Here is a 21,259-nt window from a genome sequence, read left to right on the forward strand (position 1 = left end):
CGGTAGCCAGTGGCAAGTTCACCATAGAGCAGGATCTTAGGGAGGCAGTGGTCCTTCATCCTGGAGACGTGCCCTGCCCAAGGAATCCAGGTAACCTTTTGGCATCCACAGCTTCCTACAGTTTACCCTGTTTATTTGACACTGCAAAGTGCTCTGTATGTTTGATATCTGCCAATAGTACTTTCATCTGATACCAGTTCATTCTCGTGTTATCAGAGATTAATTACCATTCCTCTGCCTGAAAAATGACAGATGACCTTGAGAAGGAAACATTCTACTGTATCCACCATCCCCACTCTTTCTTTTCCAAGCTGAAATGTCCTAGTCAATGTAATTATTCCACATACGGAAGCTGTTCTGTATTTTCGATCACTCTTGTTAAACTCCTCTTTGTAACTTCTAGTCCTGGCACAAGGAAAAAATACAGGGAAAGCTGGAAGAAAACACAAAGGTAACAGAAGCAGAGAGTTTGCTTAAGCAGTACTCCTTAGAAGGTTAAATTATTAATTAGCAAAACCTGCCAACTATATCCAGCATATACACAAGACTACTTTCCCAGCACACATGGGAGTTTGATTTTAAATATAATAAATTTAAAATCGTCTAATTTATGTTCATAAAACCACTGGTATCAGTTTATACCACAATCCCTAATCCTGCCTTCCCAATGGCTCATGGAGACATTTAGGGAATAGAATTTGGAACAGAGTTCTTCTCTGGGTATTAGAGTTTCTCAACTGCCAGAAAGCAGCAATTTGGCAAGCTTCTTGAGCCAAAAAAGCACCAAAGAAAAAAGCAAAGCATTTAATAGCCATGGCATAGATCCTTCCTCTTCCTTGATTCCATGTATTGGTTCCAAAGCATCTTGAGACAGTGAGTCCCCAAAATGAGTTGTTCATTGTGTGAAACAACCAACCAACCAACCCAACCAACAAACAAACCCAGATTCTTCTGCTTGCCTTAAGCTCAATAATTTCACTTGGTACTGCTTTCCCTTTCAGCGCTGAAAAAAACCAGTGAATATTCTTTCCCTTGTTAGCCTTTTCTATACTGTTGTGGCTTTACAGGTTTCTATTGTATCTTCATCTCAGCTGCCTCTTCTCTAAAACTAAACAGTTCTAATCCATTTAGTCTCCCTTAACACAAGAGCCACATCCTCTCTTTGGACATTTTTTTCATGGGTACCCTTATTTCCTGTTTTATTATAGGTTTTCCAAAACCTTTGTGTAACAGCAACTGCAGAGTGGATCATTTCCAGAACAGGAACTAGTGGATTAGAGTTATCTTCAGGTCAGGTTAAAAAGTACTGTCCATGTATTTCTTAATCCAATCTCAATATAAAGACTGTGAGAAATAAGAGGAATAACTCTGCTGGCCTTCTAACCCACATCATCTCTATCAGAAAATGGTCACACATTAACTCACATGTGTATATTTTTCTTCCCCAAGCCTGAAGAATTCCTATGAAACACAGTGCTATGAAAGCACTATCATTTGTTGCACAGTAATTACTACCTGTAGCTCTTAGGAAAATACAAGTGCACTTTTTTCAGTACTGCCATACAAGAATCAACACACACTGTAACAGGTGCAGAACTCTTCTATAATAGTGAAACCAAGACTTTCAGAAAAGACATGTTTCCTAAAGAAATAACTGTGCTGCAGAGATCACAGTTCAACAAAAAATCATGGCTATGAGAAGAAATGCAGGGAAAAATGTTGAGACATGCTTTAAAATATATCACCTATTGTAAAAATGCATATATATATATATATAAAACTTTTAAGCAAATTACTTTGATAAGCAGCACTAAACCAACTCTTGATACTCAGTTGATCTTACCTGCTCTTGAGACTCGCATACAGAGAACTTCAAATCCAACTAAAGCACAAGTGTTTTTAAGTTATTAAAATATCTTCTTTGAAGGTACCCAACAGGAATGCTAGTTCCATGAACACTGACATTCTTTCAGCTTTCCAGGGTTTCAACCCTTCTTGCTATCTCAGTGATGATTTCAGGTTACTGCTCCATTGTAGGAAAAACAACAGATGTCCCAAAGAACTGATGCAACACACTGAAAAGCCTGAACACACAAGATTCCTAATTAAAGTAATAGGGCATTATATAAATTGACTGACAGACCACAATGCCTAAAAATGTGTTTATTATTGCCATTATAATTAGTGGGCTAAACCTGAACTCATTCTGCCAATACTAATTAATACCATCTACAGCCTGTTCAAAGCAGCCCCAATGATCACAGACAATTTGGAATTTAGTAGATGTTAAGATGGTGCCACTTCACACATGCCCATCAACCCTAAATTACAACAGCCACATAAAGTAGTTGATTGGAGTAGTTGATTTCCCAAACTTTGGAGTTAAATCTTCAAGGAAATGAAAATTTTAACAGTGAAAGCCCTTTGAAACTTTGCTATGTGATACATTTATGTTTCTGAGTCCCTTCAGTTAAGCCTTCAGCCCTCTGGCTCCATTTTGGGGAAGTATTTGTAGATCTTCTTCTGTTTTTTGTTTAGGTTTTTATATGCTTTGAAGAAAAACCACCAGGAAGTCTCACTGACATCCCAAATGAACAAAGCAGCTTGCATTACAGTATTATTATTCCAGATAAAAACCATCCTGGGTTTCCCCCTCAGTGTAAATTTATCTTTTAAAAGCTAACACATGATACTAACAAAATAAAATCCTAGCAAGACAGAGCAGATATAGTTTTAAATTAAGTTAATGGATGAAAACCTAACACTAATATCCACTATTACCTAATTCTTTATTACATTTTAGGAGCACAGGATTGGAAGGGACTTCCAAGGTCACCACATGCAGGCTCTGCTTCTCCAAGAAACTCTAATATGTTAATTCCTTCCTAAAATGCAAGCTCTGCCTTAAGGCAATCAGACTTTTTTCTTGACCAGGGTCCAGAACGTCACTGCTGACAGAACCATTCCCATTTCCAGACCAACAGCTGATTCATCTCTATTTACCCTTGTGCTAACATTGTACTCAAAGACAAGTTAGTTCCTATTAAGAAAAAAATAAAGAGCAAATTTATGTACTGAAAAGCAAATGCAGTGAAATTTAAAAAAAAAAAAACCAACAAAAAACCCCAACAAATCCACCAAAACAGCAAAGTCAACCTCTCTGTCCTTTCCCAATACTTAATTCATCTCTCCTGGGTAACACCAAACCCCAACTTTGCATCTATTTCATTTCCTGAGGTTTTTTCCCCTCTTCAGCAGATAACCTAAATTCTACCCTATATCCTACAAGATGTCTCACCAGTGCCTTAGGCAATAGCACACAGCACTCCTTATTTCACCCACCACATTTTAGGATGCATTTCCTTTCCCTCAAATCACGTAATTACTACCAGATCATCCAATACATCCGGTTGTCTTCCTCCTTAGTCACAGCCAACTGCTGAGTTCCCAGCATACAGCAAAAATCCTTCCAGCTCATAATGCTGTGGCTAAAATGCTACTTGGAGACAGCACAACAGAAACGTGATGAAATTTAGCCAATGATATGTGGTCCATAGTGTGTAATTCTGGCTGGGAAATGACTCCAAAGTTCATGACATCACCCAATTTAACCAGCATACATTTGCTTTTTACTGATAACATTGCCATAAATAATAACTAAGACTGGCCTTAAGATAAAATCCATGAAGAATATAATGATTACAACACTCCGGTTTAAAACTTGCATTTTCTCTCCCTTTTAGCCAGTTATTTCCCTAATGAAGTCCAACCCTGAGATCTTGTTACACTTTTTCTGCAAAATTCAGTTAGTGAAGAAGGCATAAAGTAACAACCTTTCCTTTTTAAAACCTTCCCTTGTAAAACCTGATTCCATTTACTCCATTTAACATTTACCTCTACATCTAATTATTTCTTCCTCCTAAGATTGCCTCTTACATCTGCCATGTGAATCATATTATCTTCATAATTAAATATGAATAAGAGACTTCGTATTCTGCAATCCTATAGGGCTATTTCTGACTTGTTAGGATTAAAGAAAACACAAAATACGGCAAACGCAACTAGAAATCTACTTTTTTGCAGGGTGTAATAATGGAAGATATACACTTCCCTGACTTGAGCATTTTAATTTTGCTCTGTAACAATTGACATCACCGTCCTCATTGAAAAGTGAGCAGAAGGATTAATTCCTAAGTAAGGACAGAGAAAATATTTGTCCGTGTCTTAGAATTTCTTTCCTTTTCCTTCTTTTAGGTGCAAGAACAAGTTCTGATATTTTCTTTGCAAGGTCTAATTCAGATTTGTATCTTTATCTACGCTTGTTGATATGCAAGTCTACAGTTTCCGTATCTACAGTGCACACAAGGTTAAGAGTCAGGTTGCATTCAAGCAGCTTTTAATTGAACTCTGATGACCAGGGCTCCTCCTAATTAAAAAAAATTCAGACCACAAGTCTTGAGACTGACTTTTTTACAAAGAACATGCAGCAGAACCTATCAGTGTTTTGACAGGGAAACCAGGACCTCACACAACCCCTTCATGTCCACCCCAGTCTCCTACACACCTAAGTGTGGGGACACAAAACTCAATTCTATTCAGAGCAGCACAAAATCCAGTTTGATTTATGAAGGTTTAGAAGCACATGAAATGAGTCATGACTTACTTTTTGCACCTCAGTTTATCAGAGACATTTTCCTGCTGGACCACAAAAAATTTGTATCGAAAGGAAACAGGTGGTAGGAGGGAAGAGGAAGGACAAATAAAAACATAAACAAAAAGAGCACACAGCCCAAAAATTCCAGTGGTACTTAAGGAAACAATGTGAAAGATACTGATCGGCAAATACTGCTTTCCTTGTTCCAGCTGGTCTGTTAAGATTAAATCTCCCCAAACCAAGATCCAGCATCAGCACTGATATGAAACCCTGAACAAATCTACCCTAGAGAAGAAGGAAGGGGATCTGGAACAGAAACATAATGCAACTGCTCTCCAGCTGGAAAGAACACATTCCATGGCACTGAAGGCTACTTCTTCCTGCTCTGTGACAAAGGCTGCAATCACAGAAACAAATTAGATAGAAGTACCACTTAACCTATTAAAGAAAGCCTTTATTCTTTTAAATTTTGTTTGTGGTTAGCACATTAAGTCTTTCTTTAGAAACGCAACTATTGAAGATAGTTGTTATTTAGTTTAACTAAATGTCATTTCCAAAAGCTTTTGCAAGACTTGGGATGAATTCCTAAGAAAGCTTTGTCCAGATGGAGAACTGTATGTAAGGAGAATCAACTACCATAAACTGGGTTTGTATTATCATTTTCACAGAAATAATGATCAATATTCAGACAGTTACTGGATAAAACTAAGCCTCAGTAGGGAATCCTTGACCGTGTTTGCAGACTGTGGAGATGGATATGCCTGGAGTGGCTCTTTGATAGAACTGGACTCCACATAGATAAATGTATGTTATCCATCTGGTGCTGTAATTGGCAGACTTTATACATAAGGCACATGTTGCTCAGCCTTGCCTGTTCATATAAAATGTAATAATAACCTTTATATTTTGCATGGGATATAAATTTGTAAAGAAATCTACACACACTCTTTTGTCCTGCTTTTCCTCTTTGAATTTCCAGCTTATTATTAAGGCATCCACAAAGGTCACCTTGGACAGCAATGGAGAGTCAAAGGGAACTCCTCTCCATTGGCTGTGTCCTTTCATGACTTTAGAGAAGAAAGTTCTGGCAAGAGCACGTGCCCCTAGAGCACACAACGCTGCAATGAGCTAAAGTTTACACATGGCCACAGAAGTACAACAGAAGGTGCCAGCTCTCAGTACAGCACATAGTTTGGCCATCAGCCACATGCTGAAGCTGGACAGTTCTGGGAGCCTGCTCAGCCAAGGTATATTCTGAAGGTGCCTCAATAAAGCTGAATCTCTCCACTGGAAGTCAAGCACACGGCTCAGTTACTCTTCCTTCTCAGCGTCTTGTGCAGACTGGCTTTCTCTGCTTAGGCTGGTAAATAAAGTGTTGTAGCATCTCCTGTATTTGAGACTGAGTATCATGCTTTGACATTTGAACCCTGCAGTTCTCAAACTCCTTATCACCCTGTGTCATATCATCACACACTTGTACACCCATCTGCTCCACACTATCCACTCACTCTTCTGTAACACTGAGTGCCAAAAATAATCCTGAAAGAGAAACCTGAAACAGAAACTACTTCATGCCTTATGCTAATCATAAACTAAAATCTACCTTCTTATCAAGATACAATATTGTACCTTGAAGGAATAAGAGGTTTCTTCCCCCATAAGAAAACCACCATTTCCCCCAGCAGGCGACAAAAGGGAAGGGTCAACACTATGCTGAAATGAAGGTGAGGCAGGCAGCCAGAGCTCCCAGGCTGCAGCAATGCCTAATGGCTTAGTTGCCTCACACATAACCTCATTCCTCATCTCATGCTTCAAGTCACTACCAAGGTCTAACAACGTAATTAGAGGTTTCCTGCAATGAGTGGCAAATGCAGGTGATCTACTTTGAATGCAACCACTACAGCAGTGCTAAGTAGCAAGGAAGCAGAACACAGGCTAAAGAACAATTTCAAGGGCAGAGGTTGCTCAGTATTTATCCAGAAATCACATTAGAACTATTCTTTTTTTCCCCACCTGACTTGTTTGAAATGTAATCAATTCTGATAAGAAATATGGCTACAAAACCACACACAGAGTCATTCAACTATTCTGTGAGGAGCAACAGCTTAACTATTGCCTGGTGTTTCTCTTACTATGCCTTTCAACACAGTAAAACTCTGTGAGGGGAAAGGCAGCATCCCCTGGCACCATTCCCTTTGAGAGCAGCAGACAGTACTGCCCAGGGGATTTCAGATCAAGGGAAGGATCACTCTCCCAAACTAAGGCTTCTGAGATCAAGTCATGTACGTGCCCAGTGCTGTCAATACACTTGCAATCCTACAACAGCACTGAGTGAAAAGCCAAAACAAATACACTAAATAACTTATTCACACATCAAACACGGAGACAGCCAAGGATATGAATTTGTACCTTCCCCAAAGAGAATTTCTGATTGTTTATTTTAAACTGAGAAGCAAAAAGCATGTGGCAATTATAAAAAAAATTCATTATGTCCAATAAGGTGGACATAATTTTTCCCCTATTATAAAACATATTGACTCCTTTTCTTTTTTTGTTAGGTCTGCGAAACAAAGTCTGGAACAAACTGCAGCTGACTGTATGAAATAAAGTGTTGATCACAACGATTTTTTTTTCACAAAATGTTTTATGCACATATGAAACAGGTAGGGTTAATTTGAAATCTTAATGTTGTTCTTTTGAAAAAAAAAAACAAAAAACACAACAAAACCAAAACACCTTCCCCTTACTCACCCAATTTATCTCAGCAGTGACAATTTTCTAAATTAGTTCAGTGAAGACCTCCCAGTCCTGCAGTAACCTTCACAGACAAATGAGCTAAGAAATACTCATTCTTGTATCTATGTCCCCACTTTCATCAGGAGAAATACTCCTTATAGGGAATAACTGAATATGCAAAACAATGCAAAACATTGTTTCCATACTTGTACTTTCATTTTGGCCAGCTCTGTAAACAACAACATGCAAATGTCAAATTTCTGAGCAGATCTTTGCAAATCATATTTTCACAAATAAGCTCTGTCCCATACATACACACATAAGCAATTTCAAGGTTCCAACTCTCATGTCTTTGAAAGCAAATCACCAAGAAACAAATCCAAAAGTTTCTATAGAGGAAGGGGCACAAAATGAAGAGAAAAATTCTTAACTTTTTTTAATTGAGGAAAATTCTTAACTTTTTTTTTTCAATTGAGAAAGACTGGTTGTTTTCATCAGTGTCACAAACTGCTTGACGCCCTCAAATATTTTGTTTAAAATAAATACTGTAATGGATTATAATGGAACATGTTTTGTGCTGAATTACGTAACAGAAAAGGTATGCAAGTTTAATCAACTATTACTTAGCATATTCCCCACTTGAAGTCAGGCAGTGTTCACACTACAACTCACACATTCCTCAACCCTTTAAACGATCCGAGATTACCAGACACTCCCGGCGTTTCCCCACTCCAAATTACACTGCAGTGATGCCTCTGCCGTGTCTCTCCCAGCCTCACAGCACAGGTTGGGCTACGGGAAGCGATCTGCAGCCAAGTGACCACAACGCTGCTGCAGGTACCAAAAAACACACACAAAACCCAGCCAAACCTCCCACCCCGACCTAAGCAAACCGAGCGCGGCTACTCACCGTTCATGGCCGTGGGAAACTGAGCCATCATGGTCCCGGCTCTGCCTTGCTAGCTCTTAGCCATCTGCAACATAAAAACATCGTGCCATTAATAATGCAACAAGGGCAAAACTGCGCTGCGCTCCCGCTGAGCGGGGGAACGTCCGTCCCTTCAGCTCCCACTTCCGACAGCAAACAATGCCCGGCTTGGGGCTGCTGCTGAACCAGCTGAATTTACACTGGGGAGGGGGTGGGGGAATTTTTTTTATCTTTTTCTCTTTTTTTTTTTTTTTTTCTATAGGCTATGCAGTGCAGTCCTGGACCTTGTGGCACATTCTTAAAGGAAAACAGTACCAACTGTTTAGCAACTGCTGCAGGATGTACACAAACAGTTGCCAGAACATATGGCTGGGGACAGCCTTCTCCTGGCGGGAGCATAGGCTTGGGGTCCCAGCAGATCTTTGCCAGCTCTCCCTGGTAAATATTTATGTATATGAGAAAAAACCAGTGCAATCCTGAGCTCTGTAACCAAAAGCTTCTGCTGAGAAAAGTGGAAGAACAATTATTATTCAAATTCACCCATTCCACTACTCCACACACTATTAACAAAGAAAACACTCTTACACGATGTATTCTGAAAAAAAGACTTGTCCTAATAAAAGTCTGTCACCAGCCAGTTTTCCAGGAGCAACACAACGAAGTTATTCCTTTTCCTGAGCTACTGCATAAACACTCAAAGCAGCATTTAAAGAGTCTCAACAGAATTTACTTTCATAATAAATACCAGAGTACTAAGACAAATTTTGTTTTTTTAGTATGTATCCTTTCAAGATAATAATAACAATAATTATCTTGAAATAACAATAATTCTTCTTAATAATTCACCTGTAATAATAATTCTTTAGAATTGCAAAATATTCACTAATACTTATCTGAGGTAAAAGCATAAAAAATTCACTGCTATAAAAACATAGAACTAAGACAGTGCAGCGAGCTTGTACTTCGGATGAGACAATTTTAGTTAAATACTGAAATATATCCGTCACTATCCTTGTGCTCTATGTGGAGAAATTATCGTACATGATGAGGCTACAAAAAGGAAATATTTAATTAAAAAAAAAAAACAAACAACCCTCTTCAGACACCAAACCTTCTCCCCACACCAAAAAAACCCAAACCAAACCAAACAAAATATACATACAAACAAACAAAATCCACCCAACTCTTCCCCTCTCAATACAACCACAGATTTTAATATTAAGTACAGAAATATCATATTCCCCATACTCCCTTCCTCTGCATGAAAATTCCTGTGCATCTCATCACAAAAATCACAGAACTGGAAAGCACTGTGGTTCCACCTTTTTGTATCTATTGCACATTTCTTCACTAAAAATAAGAGTCTAGGATCTGTGGCTACACACACACACACACACACACACACATACATATTTAAAAAAAGTAAATGGAATAGTTGGTGAGTCCAAATGATCTCTCACAGAGACATTAGGTATCAACTGCACAAAGATGCAAAAAGGAAGCATGGATCTGTTCCAAGACATGAACCTACCAAGCAATCTACCAAGGGACACTTGAAATCTATAAATAGCCTTCCCAAAAAATGCTGCCACGGTTGTCAAGCATTTCTCCAGCACACTTCTCTGCAAAAGCTGTTCTGTCAAGAAGGTCTAAAAGAGAACTTGAAACCATGACACAGAAGCAGAATGCTGGAGAACACCCCCAGAATCAGCAGATTTCCACCTCCATGTGACTTGCTCCAGATTTACAGTCTTACTGAATAAGAGCTACACATCTGATCTTTCCTCCAACTCACTTTATCCTCTTACTTTCAGTCTGCTTTTAGGTTTCTTTGAATGAGTAATCACAACAGAATCACAAAAACATAGAATATCCCAAGCAGGAAGGAACACAGGAAGATCATTGAGCCCAACTTCAGACTCCACACAGGGCACTAAAAATTATCCCATGATGTAACTAAAGAACATTGCCCAAACACTTCATGAACACCAACTGGTTTAGGGCCATGACCCCTTCCCTGGGGAGCTTGTTCTTGTGCATGACCACCCTCTCAGTGGAGAACTTTTTCCTTACATCCAATCTCAAGTTCCCAGACACAGCTTTAAGCCATTCCCTCATGCCCTGTCACCTGGGAGGAGAGAGCAGCACCTCCCTGACTGCTCCCATGAGGAAGCTGTAGACAGCAAGGAGGTCACCCCTCAGTCTCGTCCCTAAGCTGAACAGACCTAGTGTCCTCAGCTGCTCCTCAAAAGTCTTGCCCTCTAGTCCTTTCACCATCTTTGTTTCCCTCTTTTGGATACATTCTGATACTTTTATATCCTTCTTACATTCTGAGGCCCAAAATGCACACCCTACTTGAGATGAGGCCTCACAATACAAACCTGATAATAATCAGACAATACAGGTCTCATAATAAACTGATTAACTCTTAAAGCCCAAAATCTTAAGATATATATTTTTAAAATACTTTATACAACTCACAGTTACAGAGAAAGTCAGATTTTTGCCTTGTTTTTGCTGAAATGGCTCATGTAGACTGAACCTCTAAAACCCTCAACTGCCGACCACAGGAGTGTGAGAAGCGACCCAGGCAACTTCACGCACACAAAATGTGGAAACCCCCTCTCTCTCATTTTGATGTCCCTAGAGTCTCAACTGTACCATATTTTAAAATCAATTTCAACTGAAAAATCTTGAGGGCTTTGACCTCACTTTAGCTTGGTGAGGGTCCTTCCTATTTATGAAAGCTCTGTATCTACAGAGCACACGTGTCCCTGGTTCATTTCCATCAGACCGAGTAACTTCTTGGATATAAGAAGAAAAGTCTTCCCTGTGAGGGTGTTGAGGTGCTGGTTGTCCAGAGAAGCTGTGGCTGCCCCATCCCTGGAAGTGTTCAAGGCCGGGCTGGATGGGGCTCTCAGCAACCTGGTCTAGTGGAAGGTGTCCCTGCCTATGGCAGGGGGGTTGAAATGAGATGATCTTTAAAGGTCCCTTCCAACCCAAACAATTCTATGATTCTGTGATAACAAAACTTTCATAGCTCACATCAGGCAGAATTAGAAGTTGCAGTCAGACACTGAATACAACACTCCCAAGTTATCCTCCATACCTTTATCTGTCCTCTCAAAAGAAGCAGCCCAGGATCAGACGTTCTAATGCCACAGTCTTTGAGACTCTGTTCCAGTGCAACACTCCAAAAAATAATGAACATTGCAGGCCAAATTCTCAACACAGCATTTTTCAGCATAACCTGAAAATTCCCCAAGTTTCCCAAGCTTGGGTTTGACCCAAGCTGGTAAGTCTGCACTGGGCATTGCCATGTAGATGTACCATCCTTAGGTCCAAAAACAAGAGCGAACTGCCCAACAGGTCTTACTGAGAGTACATTACAGCAATTAAATCATGATTTAGCTCTGTTGTCTCACTATTATGTCTATATGCAGAACTTGTCATATTTTAAATGAATACTAAATCTGAAAGGCACCAAAACCCTCCTACATTGAGCCTCACAAATAGCAAAAACTATGACCTTACAGAAGCAACCAAAAATCATAAATGAGTTTTTTACAGGATTTCATATCTCACCAGCACTGAGATCCCATTTTATCCCTTTGTACAGATCCATTTCATTCAAACACCAGGGTTACACCAAGCACACATGCTTCTCTGGTGACAGATTCTGAAGTTGTACTGATAAGCAAAAAAAGGAAAAATAGAAGTATTGCTGCAACATAATTTCTCCTCATTATTTTTTTTAGAGAAGGAGGAAACAACCCAATAAACTTGAAGTCTACAAAATTTTTTCAAAAGTCTGTGAAAACAATCCTTCTCAAAGAATGGAGCTTGTCCTCAACAAGTATTCTGTCTTCCACGTCCCCACAGTATATCACAAAGGCTTGGAGATTACACATATATCAAAGTTAAAAGCTGCTTATTTTTACAAATTCCAAATAAAGTTGCTCCAGTTGCCACCTATAACGATCTAAACGTGTAAAAGCACCTTGCACTGTTGGGACACAGGTGTGAACCACTTATGTAGCATGAAAGTCTCAGCAAAATATTCTTAAAGTCAAATTTATGTTTTTTTTAGAATAATTTCAATAACTTCTAAACATTAATGGAGGTGAAAGCTGTTAATTTCCAAAGAACCTTAATACACAATACTACAGAGAAAGCCAATGCCATATAAAAATGTTCACTAAAGGAAAAAAATAAAAATCAAGAAAATACTACAACCAGTATCCCAAACAGATGATATAGATGAAATCATGGCCATCACCACCAGAACATTTCACAGAAAATTATCTGTTTTTCCAAAATGTTCTAGGAGAGGCGCTTGGTGAACTCAGCCATCAGTCATAAGAAACTGTGGCAGCCACAGCACAAAATCCATGTTGTAACAACAGGATCAAACATCCCTGTGAACATCATAGACGACATGAAGTCCTGCTGCCATTTAGGGTGAAAACAGGAAAACTTGGATCTTACATTTAAATAGCAGAACAGCAAGTTCTTGTAAACAAACCATTTGACTAGTCCCAATGTTTAAAGCACTAATTGTTTTCACAAACTGACCTGCCAAACTGCAACTGCTGTTCCCTCCCTCAGCGTTCATTATAGATGATACAAATTGGGAAAACAAATGAGGAGATTGCAAGAAGCAGGGGGGACCTCAGGACTATGCTGAAGGCATTAGAAAACATTAGATAGAGCTGGGCACATGACAGGAGAAAGGGAAAAGAAAAAGCTTCTTTCCTATCATGGGAATATTGCCATTATATGAAGAACAGCCTTACCACAATCTTTGTTAATATTTATACTTGCATCAATTTTTTTCAAAATATTTCTCAGAAAAACCACAACCACATAGTTTTAGTAGGAATGAAGGTCTGGTGCAACAAGCTCTGTCTGGAAGAAAGAAAATGCCATGGAAGCAGCACGTGTGGACACACTACTAACTACTCTTTTCCTTTCCCCAAGAGCAGGAAGAAGATATATTGCAGATTTTTGCTGCAAGAACCAATTAGCAAGGACAGAGACTGCAGTACTAGTTGACCAATTTACTCTTTACAACACCTGTAGACCTGGACAATTCAAAGAGGACTAATTAATATTTGCAGAGCAAACAGTGACAGTGTAATAGCCCATGTAGTTGTTCCCTGGTATTTTTCGATTACTCTCTTGAAAATGAGAGAATAATATGCATTAGTAAGGCATTATTAACCAGCACGGAATACAATTTATCTTTCTGCAAGACATATTGGTAGGACAGTTTACTAATTAAAAAAAAAAAAAAACAAAAATAAAAAACCCAAAGAAAAACACCAGAACATTTTGTCAGGCCAAGCATTTATTTCCTTTATACAGTGGAGTTACACACAGTGACATGGCCTTTTCAAAATGCATTGTGCCCAACTTCACGAAGTCCACCCACTCTGATAACAAATGAATGACATCAGTGACAAAATGGAGAAGTCTATCCCGGGTAGCACATTGCTGGCTCTTCCTGCTCTCCTCTGCCACTGTGGATAGCAGTACTAAAAGCCTAAGTTAATATTTTGACATTCCAAGAAGAAAAAAAAAAAAGGGTTAAATATTTTACTACTTACCCCTATGGTACAAAGTCCCTTCCTTGCTCACTGTCAAACAGCAACTTCCTTCCCAACAGTTATCCAGACAGAACACAAAAAGTATTTTTTTGACAAATATCCTTCTGCCCACCTTGCCCAGCTAACAGGCCCTCTGAACATACTGACCATGCAAAATACAGGAATCTCTGTTTCTGTTCAAAAAACAGAATTGTGTGGTCAGTATTGCTGGGTTTACTCTGTTTCTTACACAGCTGCTCAGCTGTGAAAGCACCCATTCAAAGTATCAAGACACAGTTCAGCTCTCTCCTCTGCCTCTGGAGATTAAAGCTGATCTTTCCTTCCTCCTAGGAGAAGGTTTTCCCCCATTTTACTGCACAGTCATTCAAGGAAACTCATGAGCAGTGTTTGAAATAGTAATGTCAACTCAGGATTTCAATCTCCTAAGTGAAATTCTTTACCATTAAGACAGAAATCTGCAGGTCCCTCTCTCTCTGTCCATGCCCGTCCAGCTTTGATTCTTCTTTGCAAAATAGAAATTATTCTGAGGGAGGGAATGAGAATCCCACTTCAGGAAGCTCACTATTTAAATCCCTGGCCCTTCTCCCAGGAGACATGAACATGAACTTCCTCAGGAAAAGATGGGAATTGAACTCAGCTCTGTCACGCCCTGGAAGAACACATTCACTAATCTGATCCTAGACACAGACAGACATCACTCCCTCTGCTTGCTTTCCTTAAAATGGAAAAGAAAAATAGCAAAAAGGAGAGTGTAGACTATTTATAACTTCGAGGGTTTTTTTAAAGGCTCTGAGCTTCTACCTTTGAGAAGTCTGTACAACGTAACCTTTCCAGAGAGCTGAGTGAGATACACTTGCTCCTGAATGGGTGGTAACTTAAAATACACTCTTGCCTTTTTTTGCTTCCTACTTTCTAATTTACATGACTTCCCATTCCATATGCTGTTTTTTCTAGATCCTCTTTTGAGACACACCAATTCTCACACCTAATTATTTGCAAGTGTTGTACAAGTGCTCTAAAATGCTGTTTGGTGAGGTCCACACACCTTGAAACCTGCAGTTCTCAACTTCCACGTTTCAACTCCTAATTTATGTCAATGTGGGCTTAGGCAGGACATAAGTATTTGATGAGTTTTCTCTTCTTTTCTTTATTTTCTTACTTCAACCGTGACTGGAAACATTCAGAGCCTATTACTTTTAAGCTTATTCATTTGAAATCTTGCCACCTTAAGAGGAAATTTTTGAGCCCACTCCTGTCCTTCCATCAGAAGCAAAATCTGCCTCCTAACAGAGGGGAAAAAAAAAATCTAACAGAATAATTCTTAATGTTATCTTCTCCTTACAATAGAAGAGATGCTATATGACTTGCTGCTCAGCTGTCAGCCCCAGATAATAGTGCAAAATATCTAAAGGACATACAGAACATCTAAGGGACTGCTATAAGCTGAGCATAAAACAACAGATAGATGGGCAGTCTCTGTGCTCAGCAGAAAACAATCTCTCACCATTTATAAAACTAATGAAGGTAAAAAAAACATTCAGTGAGACTGAATTTACATTTTAGCTATGTATTTTCAAGCTGGTCAGGTGCACAAAACCATCACACACAACTTCTCAAAACTGAATGAGATGACAAGCGGAGAGGAGAAAGGCCACAAGAGGCCTTCAAAGCAAAGCAATGGTGTTTATCTCTGATGAATCAAAAAAATATGGAAACCTCGTGAGAGAAAAAGAAAAGAGCAGCATAAGGCAGTCAAAACAGGGAAAAATTATTAGGTAGCATTATTTCAGATAGGTAAAAATGCGCTCCCCACTCCCAACCCCACTCCCATCCACAAGTGTCACCTGTGCTCTATTACCAAGAACAGTCCTTCAAAGCATCCAGTTGAAATTTGGTCTCTTCAAACCTTTACCACTGAGCTCTACAGCATAGAGTAATAATGTTTTAACCACCACAGATTAATGTAACGAACTTAGGGAATCAATTATCACCTGAGTTAGACACACATCTCAACATCACGTAATGTCCTGAGGGACAAAAGTATCTCACAGACTTGTCCTACCTCAGGAAACTCGTAAGAGTGTAATGGAAAAAGCAAGAGTTTTAGATTTTGAGTAGTAAAATTTTTGACCTTTGAAAGGTAAGACTAATAGTATTTAAATCAGTTCTGATTTTTAAAATACATTTATTAATATAGCCATAACAGCTCTTTTTTTTTTTTCACATTCCAATTGTAATACTTTTAGAAACAAAAATGAGGTAACTCCCATTTCCTGTTCTTCCCTTACTTAATGTGTATGCTGCTGAATCACTAACTGCAGATATCGCTCATGACTGATGCCACAGCATTTCACAAGCTCCACTTGCATCAGCCTCGAATATTTTCACTAGAAGAGCCAGTTCAGAATTATTTACCAGCTACTTCTGAAGCTGAAGCCACAACATCCCATATCAAAATGTCTTAAATCAAACTGGCTGCTCTCAGAATCGCTATTCCGAAGAAGCTGTGACTTTTCTGGATCAACCATGCCTTTTCAACTATCTGTAACTGCCAAAATATTTAAAAATAGTTCTCAGGTACTTGTGCTCTATAGGGTAATGCCAACACTTTGTCCTGCTACTGTCATCATGTTACATCATTTGAATTTCACGTGTTGTTCTGAAAATAAGAGTTACACAACACTGTGCTCATCTATATATTAATGTTCAATCCATTATTCTAACTCCAGGATCCAAGTAACCAAGCTGGCCAGGCTGCTTTCCTATACTGACAAAGTTCTAAATATTCGCAATTTAAAGAAAAATGACATTTCATCAGCTCCATTTTTACTTTATAATTTTTATGTGACCTAATCCTCACCTTTATAACATTTGGTGCTAACGTCACAACAATACCAGAAAAACAAGTTACTACAATCTCTGTACCATCTTGCAATGGGCAATACAACAAAGTATGTGTGGAAGTAAGAAGAACTGACAAAATAAAATCTCCTATCTTATTTTCTAGAGGCTTATCCTTAAATAAACCTGAGAATAAAAAAAAAAAAAAAACCAGAAACAACAAACCCCACAACCATCCTGATAAGACAAGTAAGACAAATGAATTAATGAAAGCAGTTACATTATAGGAACTAAGCAACCAGGATGCTCAAATTCTTAGCCTGGCATTCTAAGGGTAGAAGAGATGAGTAGTTAACATGTACTTTGATGAATTCCATCATCCAATGTGAACTAAGCTCAACTGAGGGGTGTACTTTGCAAAGATCTTAAGTGCCTACAAGATTCATGAAAACAGGTAACCAGAGAAAGCACAACCAAATTTAGTGCCCTCAATGAAGAGAAAGACTCCTGTGTGTTTGAGTACCAATATTAGACACCAGAGAATCCACATGCCAAAAGCTGCTCTAAATATACCAACAGCGTGAAAAAACTCAACACAAGCTCACATCTCATTAATCTCAAACAGCCACAGAAAACAAGGCTTCACTGCTCACAGCTGGCTTAAAATTTTGGCTTACACTGGTCTGTCACTGGAAGGAACTTGAACTCACACACAGTATAAGCCTCCCAGTTCTACATTGATCAGGATTCAAAAACACCATTTCCAGAGGTAATCAGGTACCTGCAATATTTGCAACCAAGCACTTGAAAATTTCAGGATCACTTAAAACAGCTGCTTAGCACTTCCAAAAATCCAACCAGGCACTCTAACACGAGTGCTTCCCCGCAAAATAGAATGTTATGTCATCTAACACCAACGAATGTACATAAGGAAAATGTAATTTTAAAAGGTGAAATTAAAGGGTGATTAATATGTTTTTAAAGGTAAAAAGAATACAGTAACTACCCTATATCACCTCATACCTGGGATCAACCTCTGAACCTCAAAGTACACTTTGTGTTAAGTGTTTTACTGATATGCGATAGTTCTTGAAACAGGTCGGTCGTAAAAAAAGAGAACTCTCTAATTAGCTCGACTTTATCTTTGTTATCTTAAAAATCACCAATCATCACCTAAGAGGAAAAAGCTCAAGCAAGGTCACTAACTTTCCCACATCATTCAGACACATGACATGACCCCTCCAACCTAACAGCAACACTAGTCAGCAAACTATTGCTCTCACAACTTTCACAGGACTAAACCAGTGTTTTCACAGTGTCTAAACCAAGCTTCCCCCCCAAAACTTAAAAACATGGCAGGATCCATCATCTACTATCCTTTGCCAAAAGATGTGGCATTACAATGAACTGAAGACAGCTTTGGGAAGTCAAAATAACTTGAAAACAAGGAAGTAGAGCAGTTGCATACATATATATGGAACAAATCACAGGCCCAGTGCTGCCAGGAACACTGGGTAATGTCACTGCAAGACCAAGCTCTGTGATTTATGGGAGACCCTGGTGACTGATCAAAGATCTTGATGATGGGAAAAAGGTAAACATCAGATTCATCTTCTGGAAGGGCCAGTACACCAATACAAAAAGCTGCTAAATCTTACTTCAGTCCCTGGAAAGACAATGGAGCAAATCCCCTTGTGAGTCACCTGCAGATGCTTGAAGAACAAAAAGGTGATGGGAAACTGCCACCGTCCATCCAGGACGAATCACATCCAATATCTCATGGCTTTCTGTGTTGAGATGACTGGCTCTGTGAATGAGGGCACAGCAGCTTGTTTTGACTCTATGAAAGCTTTTAATAAGGTCTCTCACAGTATCCTTAGAGCCAGACTGGTGGAATATAGTTTGAAAAGGTTCACTGTAATCTGAGTGGAAAACTTGCCTGATCACCAGACTCAAAGAGCTGTCATCAGTATTCCAAAATCCATCTGTTTGGAACTATCAATTCCCCAGGAATTGATACCGTGGCCAGTACTGTTTAATGTCTTCACTGGCAGTCTGGGCAATGGGATGGGATGCAGTCTGAGCAAGCATGGACACCAAACTGGGGAGGGCTGCCCAGTGAGTTGGTGGGATCTCCACCCTTGGAAATAATCCAAACACAACCAGACACGGCTCTGAGGGACATAATCTGAGTTGGCCATGCTTTTCACAAGAATTGGACCAGGTGATCTCCAGAAGTCTCTTCAAAAAAATATTATTCTGTAACTACATTTCAGGTTAATAAAAACAAATGGAAGCAGTTAAAAGTTATTTTAAAAACTAAGATGTCAGAGATCTTTCCTTTCAAGTGAAAATAGGCCAGAAATTAACATTAGAAATAAAGATGTCCAATCCAACTTCTGAACTAGTTTTCAAAAGGCAAAGAGAACAGCTCTGGCCTTTAAAAGAAAAACTCATGAAAAGCTGTTTTCACAAATTTTACATATCGAGTCTTTTGAGGTAACAGCAGATAATTTACTTGTAAACTGTTAACCAAACAGACCAGAGACCTCTGTCTCAATTTGGAAGAACTAGTGCTCTGGACTACTCTGCTCTTCAGGAACTCATCCCAAGGTCTTTTCCTGACAGCCACCTGTTTTCAAGGAGGGTGAAGGTTTTTGATAATGCCTCAAGCAAAGCATCACCTTTCACTTTCCAAATGCTGCCCCATTTTCCTCACCAGCTCCTGAGAAGCAGCTCAATGAAGAAATACTATCACCTAGAGAACTTGGCTTCATTTTTCATAGCTGCTTCTTTCCTATGGCATGAAATTAATTCAACTTTCAACATTATACAACAGAAATATTTGCAAAAAACCCTGCTGTAAGAAATGCTGTAGTCAAAATCACTGTAATACCTGAATCTCAACAAATAAAGCCTTCTCATCAACACACTTTAAAATCATCCCATGGGTCACTTCTGCCTTGATGTGACAAGGCATTTTTCTGCTTACAAGAAGAATGGTTAAAAAAATAAACAGCCGTAAAGCTTTGTTGGTTTGACCTGCACCTATAGTAGATAACCCTATTATTTTTATGATTAGCACAAACAAGCCATATGTACCCAGTTTTTGTTATATTGTTACTGCTACAGGAATAGTCCTTGTTTCTATTACAGTGACAGCTACAATTCAGCCGGGGACACATCCCATACCCCAGATCTTGTACAGATAGAGGAGAAAAAAGTAAATGCAATTCTCTCAGGATAGTAATTAAAAGGATAAGCACATTCATTTGATCTAATTTAGGCATCTGAGTTAGGAGGCTAATCTGACAAAAAAATTTCTGTTCAACAGAGAGCACACAGCAGTCTAAATCCATGTTTGCAGGGATCATGCAATTCTCTTCACATCACACGGAGCCCGAAGCAGGACTTCTCTAAATACCCAGAGGTACGGTGGTGTGAACGCCCCTCCCAGCTCAGTCAGAATAAAAAAAATACAAAGAAGCCAAACAGGGGAGGTAGAGAGGAAACAAGGAAACAAAAATGAACCAGGTTTGGTAGAAGAATGAAGCCCAGCCTGCTCTTTATCCATTTGGTTCCTAGTGCTCATTAGTTCTAAACATCATCATCGCATCAGCAGATGTAGATGCTTGTGACAACCAAATTTCAGATGAACAATTTAAAACTCTTGAAAGCAAGCTGCATTTTATGTACCACTGATGTTACCCACACCACGTACTGCTTCACACGCTCTGTGTTTTCCCGTGTTCGGCGCGGGAGCTGCTGCCACCACAGGCCGGCACGATCAGAAAAGGAGTTTAAAAAACATCATGTTCTCAAAAGAGCGATGCACAGGACAGGGCAGCCTGGGCGCAAGTGACTTCTCATTCCAGTGTTTTAGATGGGGAATTTCCAATTGATGCTTAAGAGAAACGCTTGAGAAAATAACTTAAAGATCGCAGGCACTATCTAAAGCACGATCTACTTTCAAGTTCTGCAGTGTGACAGATGTCAAAGCCCCAGCTGCTGTGAAAACCACTTACCGTATTCAAAATGGTACCTTGATGTTTAAGGAACCGAATCACGTACCTCAACCACATTTTATTTTCTGAATTTACGACATGCCGCGGAGAGAAGTCGAGACCAAGAAAAGCCAGTCTATTTACAGACAAAACACTTCGCAAACTTTAACTGCAGAAACCAGTTCGATCTCTCCGAACTCCGGGTTTCCACCGTAGCTACAAGGCACCAAAACAACCATCACCGCAACAAATCGGGGTCTAAAACCACGTCCGAGTCACCTCAGTCACCTCACCTCGGGAGCTGTTTGGGCACGGGCACCGGGATTTCTCCGCTGGCAGAGCAGTAATGGAGCACAGGAGAGCAGCAGCGCTGGCAGCGGGAGCCACCGCCGCTACTGTCCAAACCCACCAGGAAAAAAAAAAAAAACAACAACAAAAAAAAAAAAAAAAAAAAAAAAAAAAAAAAAAAAAAAAAAAAAAAAAAAAA

The 21,259-nt window shown here is 39.3% G+C and overlaps 1 protein-coding gene across 1 annotated transcript in view; it reads right to left on the reverse strand.

Moving 5' to 3' along the window:
* The window catches only part of ITSN2 (intersectin 2), an 83,376-nt gene that overhangs the window by 61,756 nt on the left and 361 nt on the right, over window positions 1-21,259 (reverse strand). Inside the window, exon 2 of the mRNA XM_017812986.1 lies at window positions 8,301-8,364. Within this exon, the coding sequence (XP_017668475.1) occupies window positions 8,301-8,331 (31 nt within the window). The 5' untranslated portion in view covers window positions 8,332-8,364. The remainder of the gene's footprint in view (window positions 1-8,300; window positions 8,365-21,259) is intronic.

Source organism: Lepidothrix coronata, unplaced genomic scaffold (assembly GCF_001604755.1).
Source record: "Lepidothrix coronata isolate B3197 unplaced genomic scaffold, Lepidothrix_coronata-1.0 Scaffold39, whole genome shotgun sequence".
NCBI lineage: Eukaryota > Metazoa > Chordata > Aves > Passeriformes > Pipridae > Lepidothrix > Lepidothrix coronata.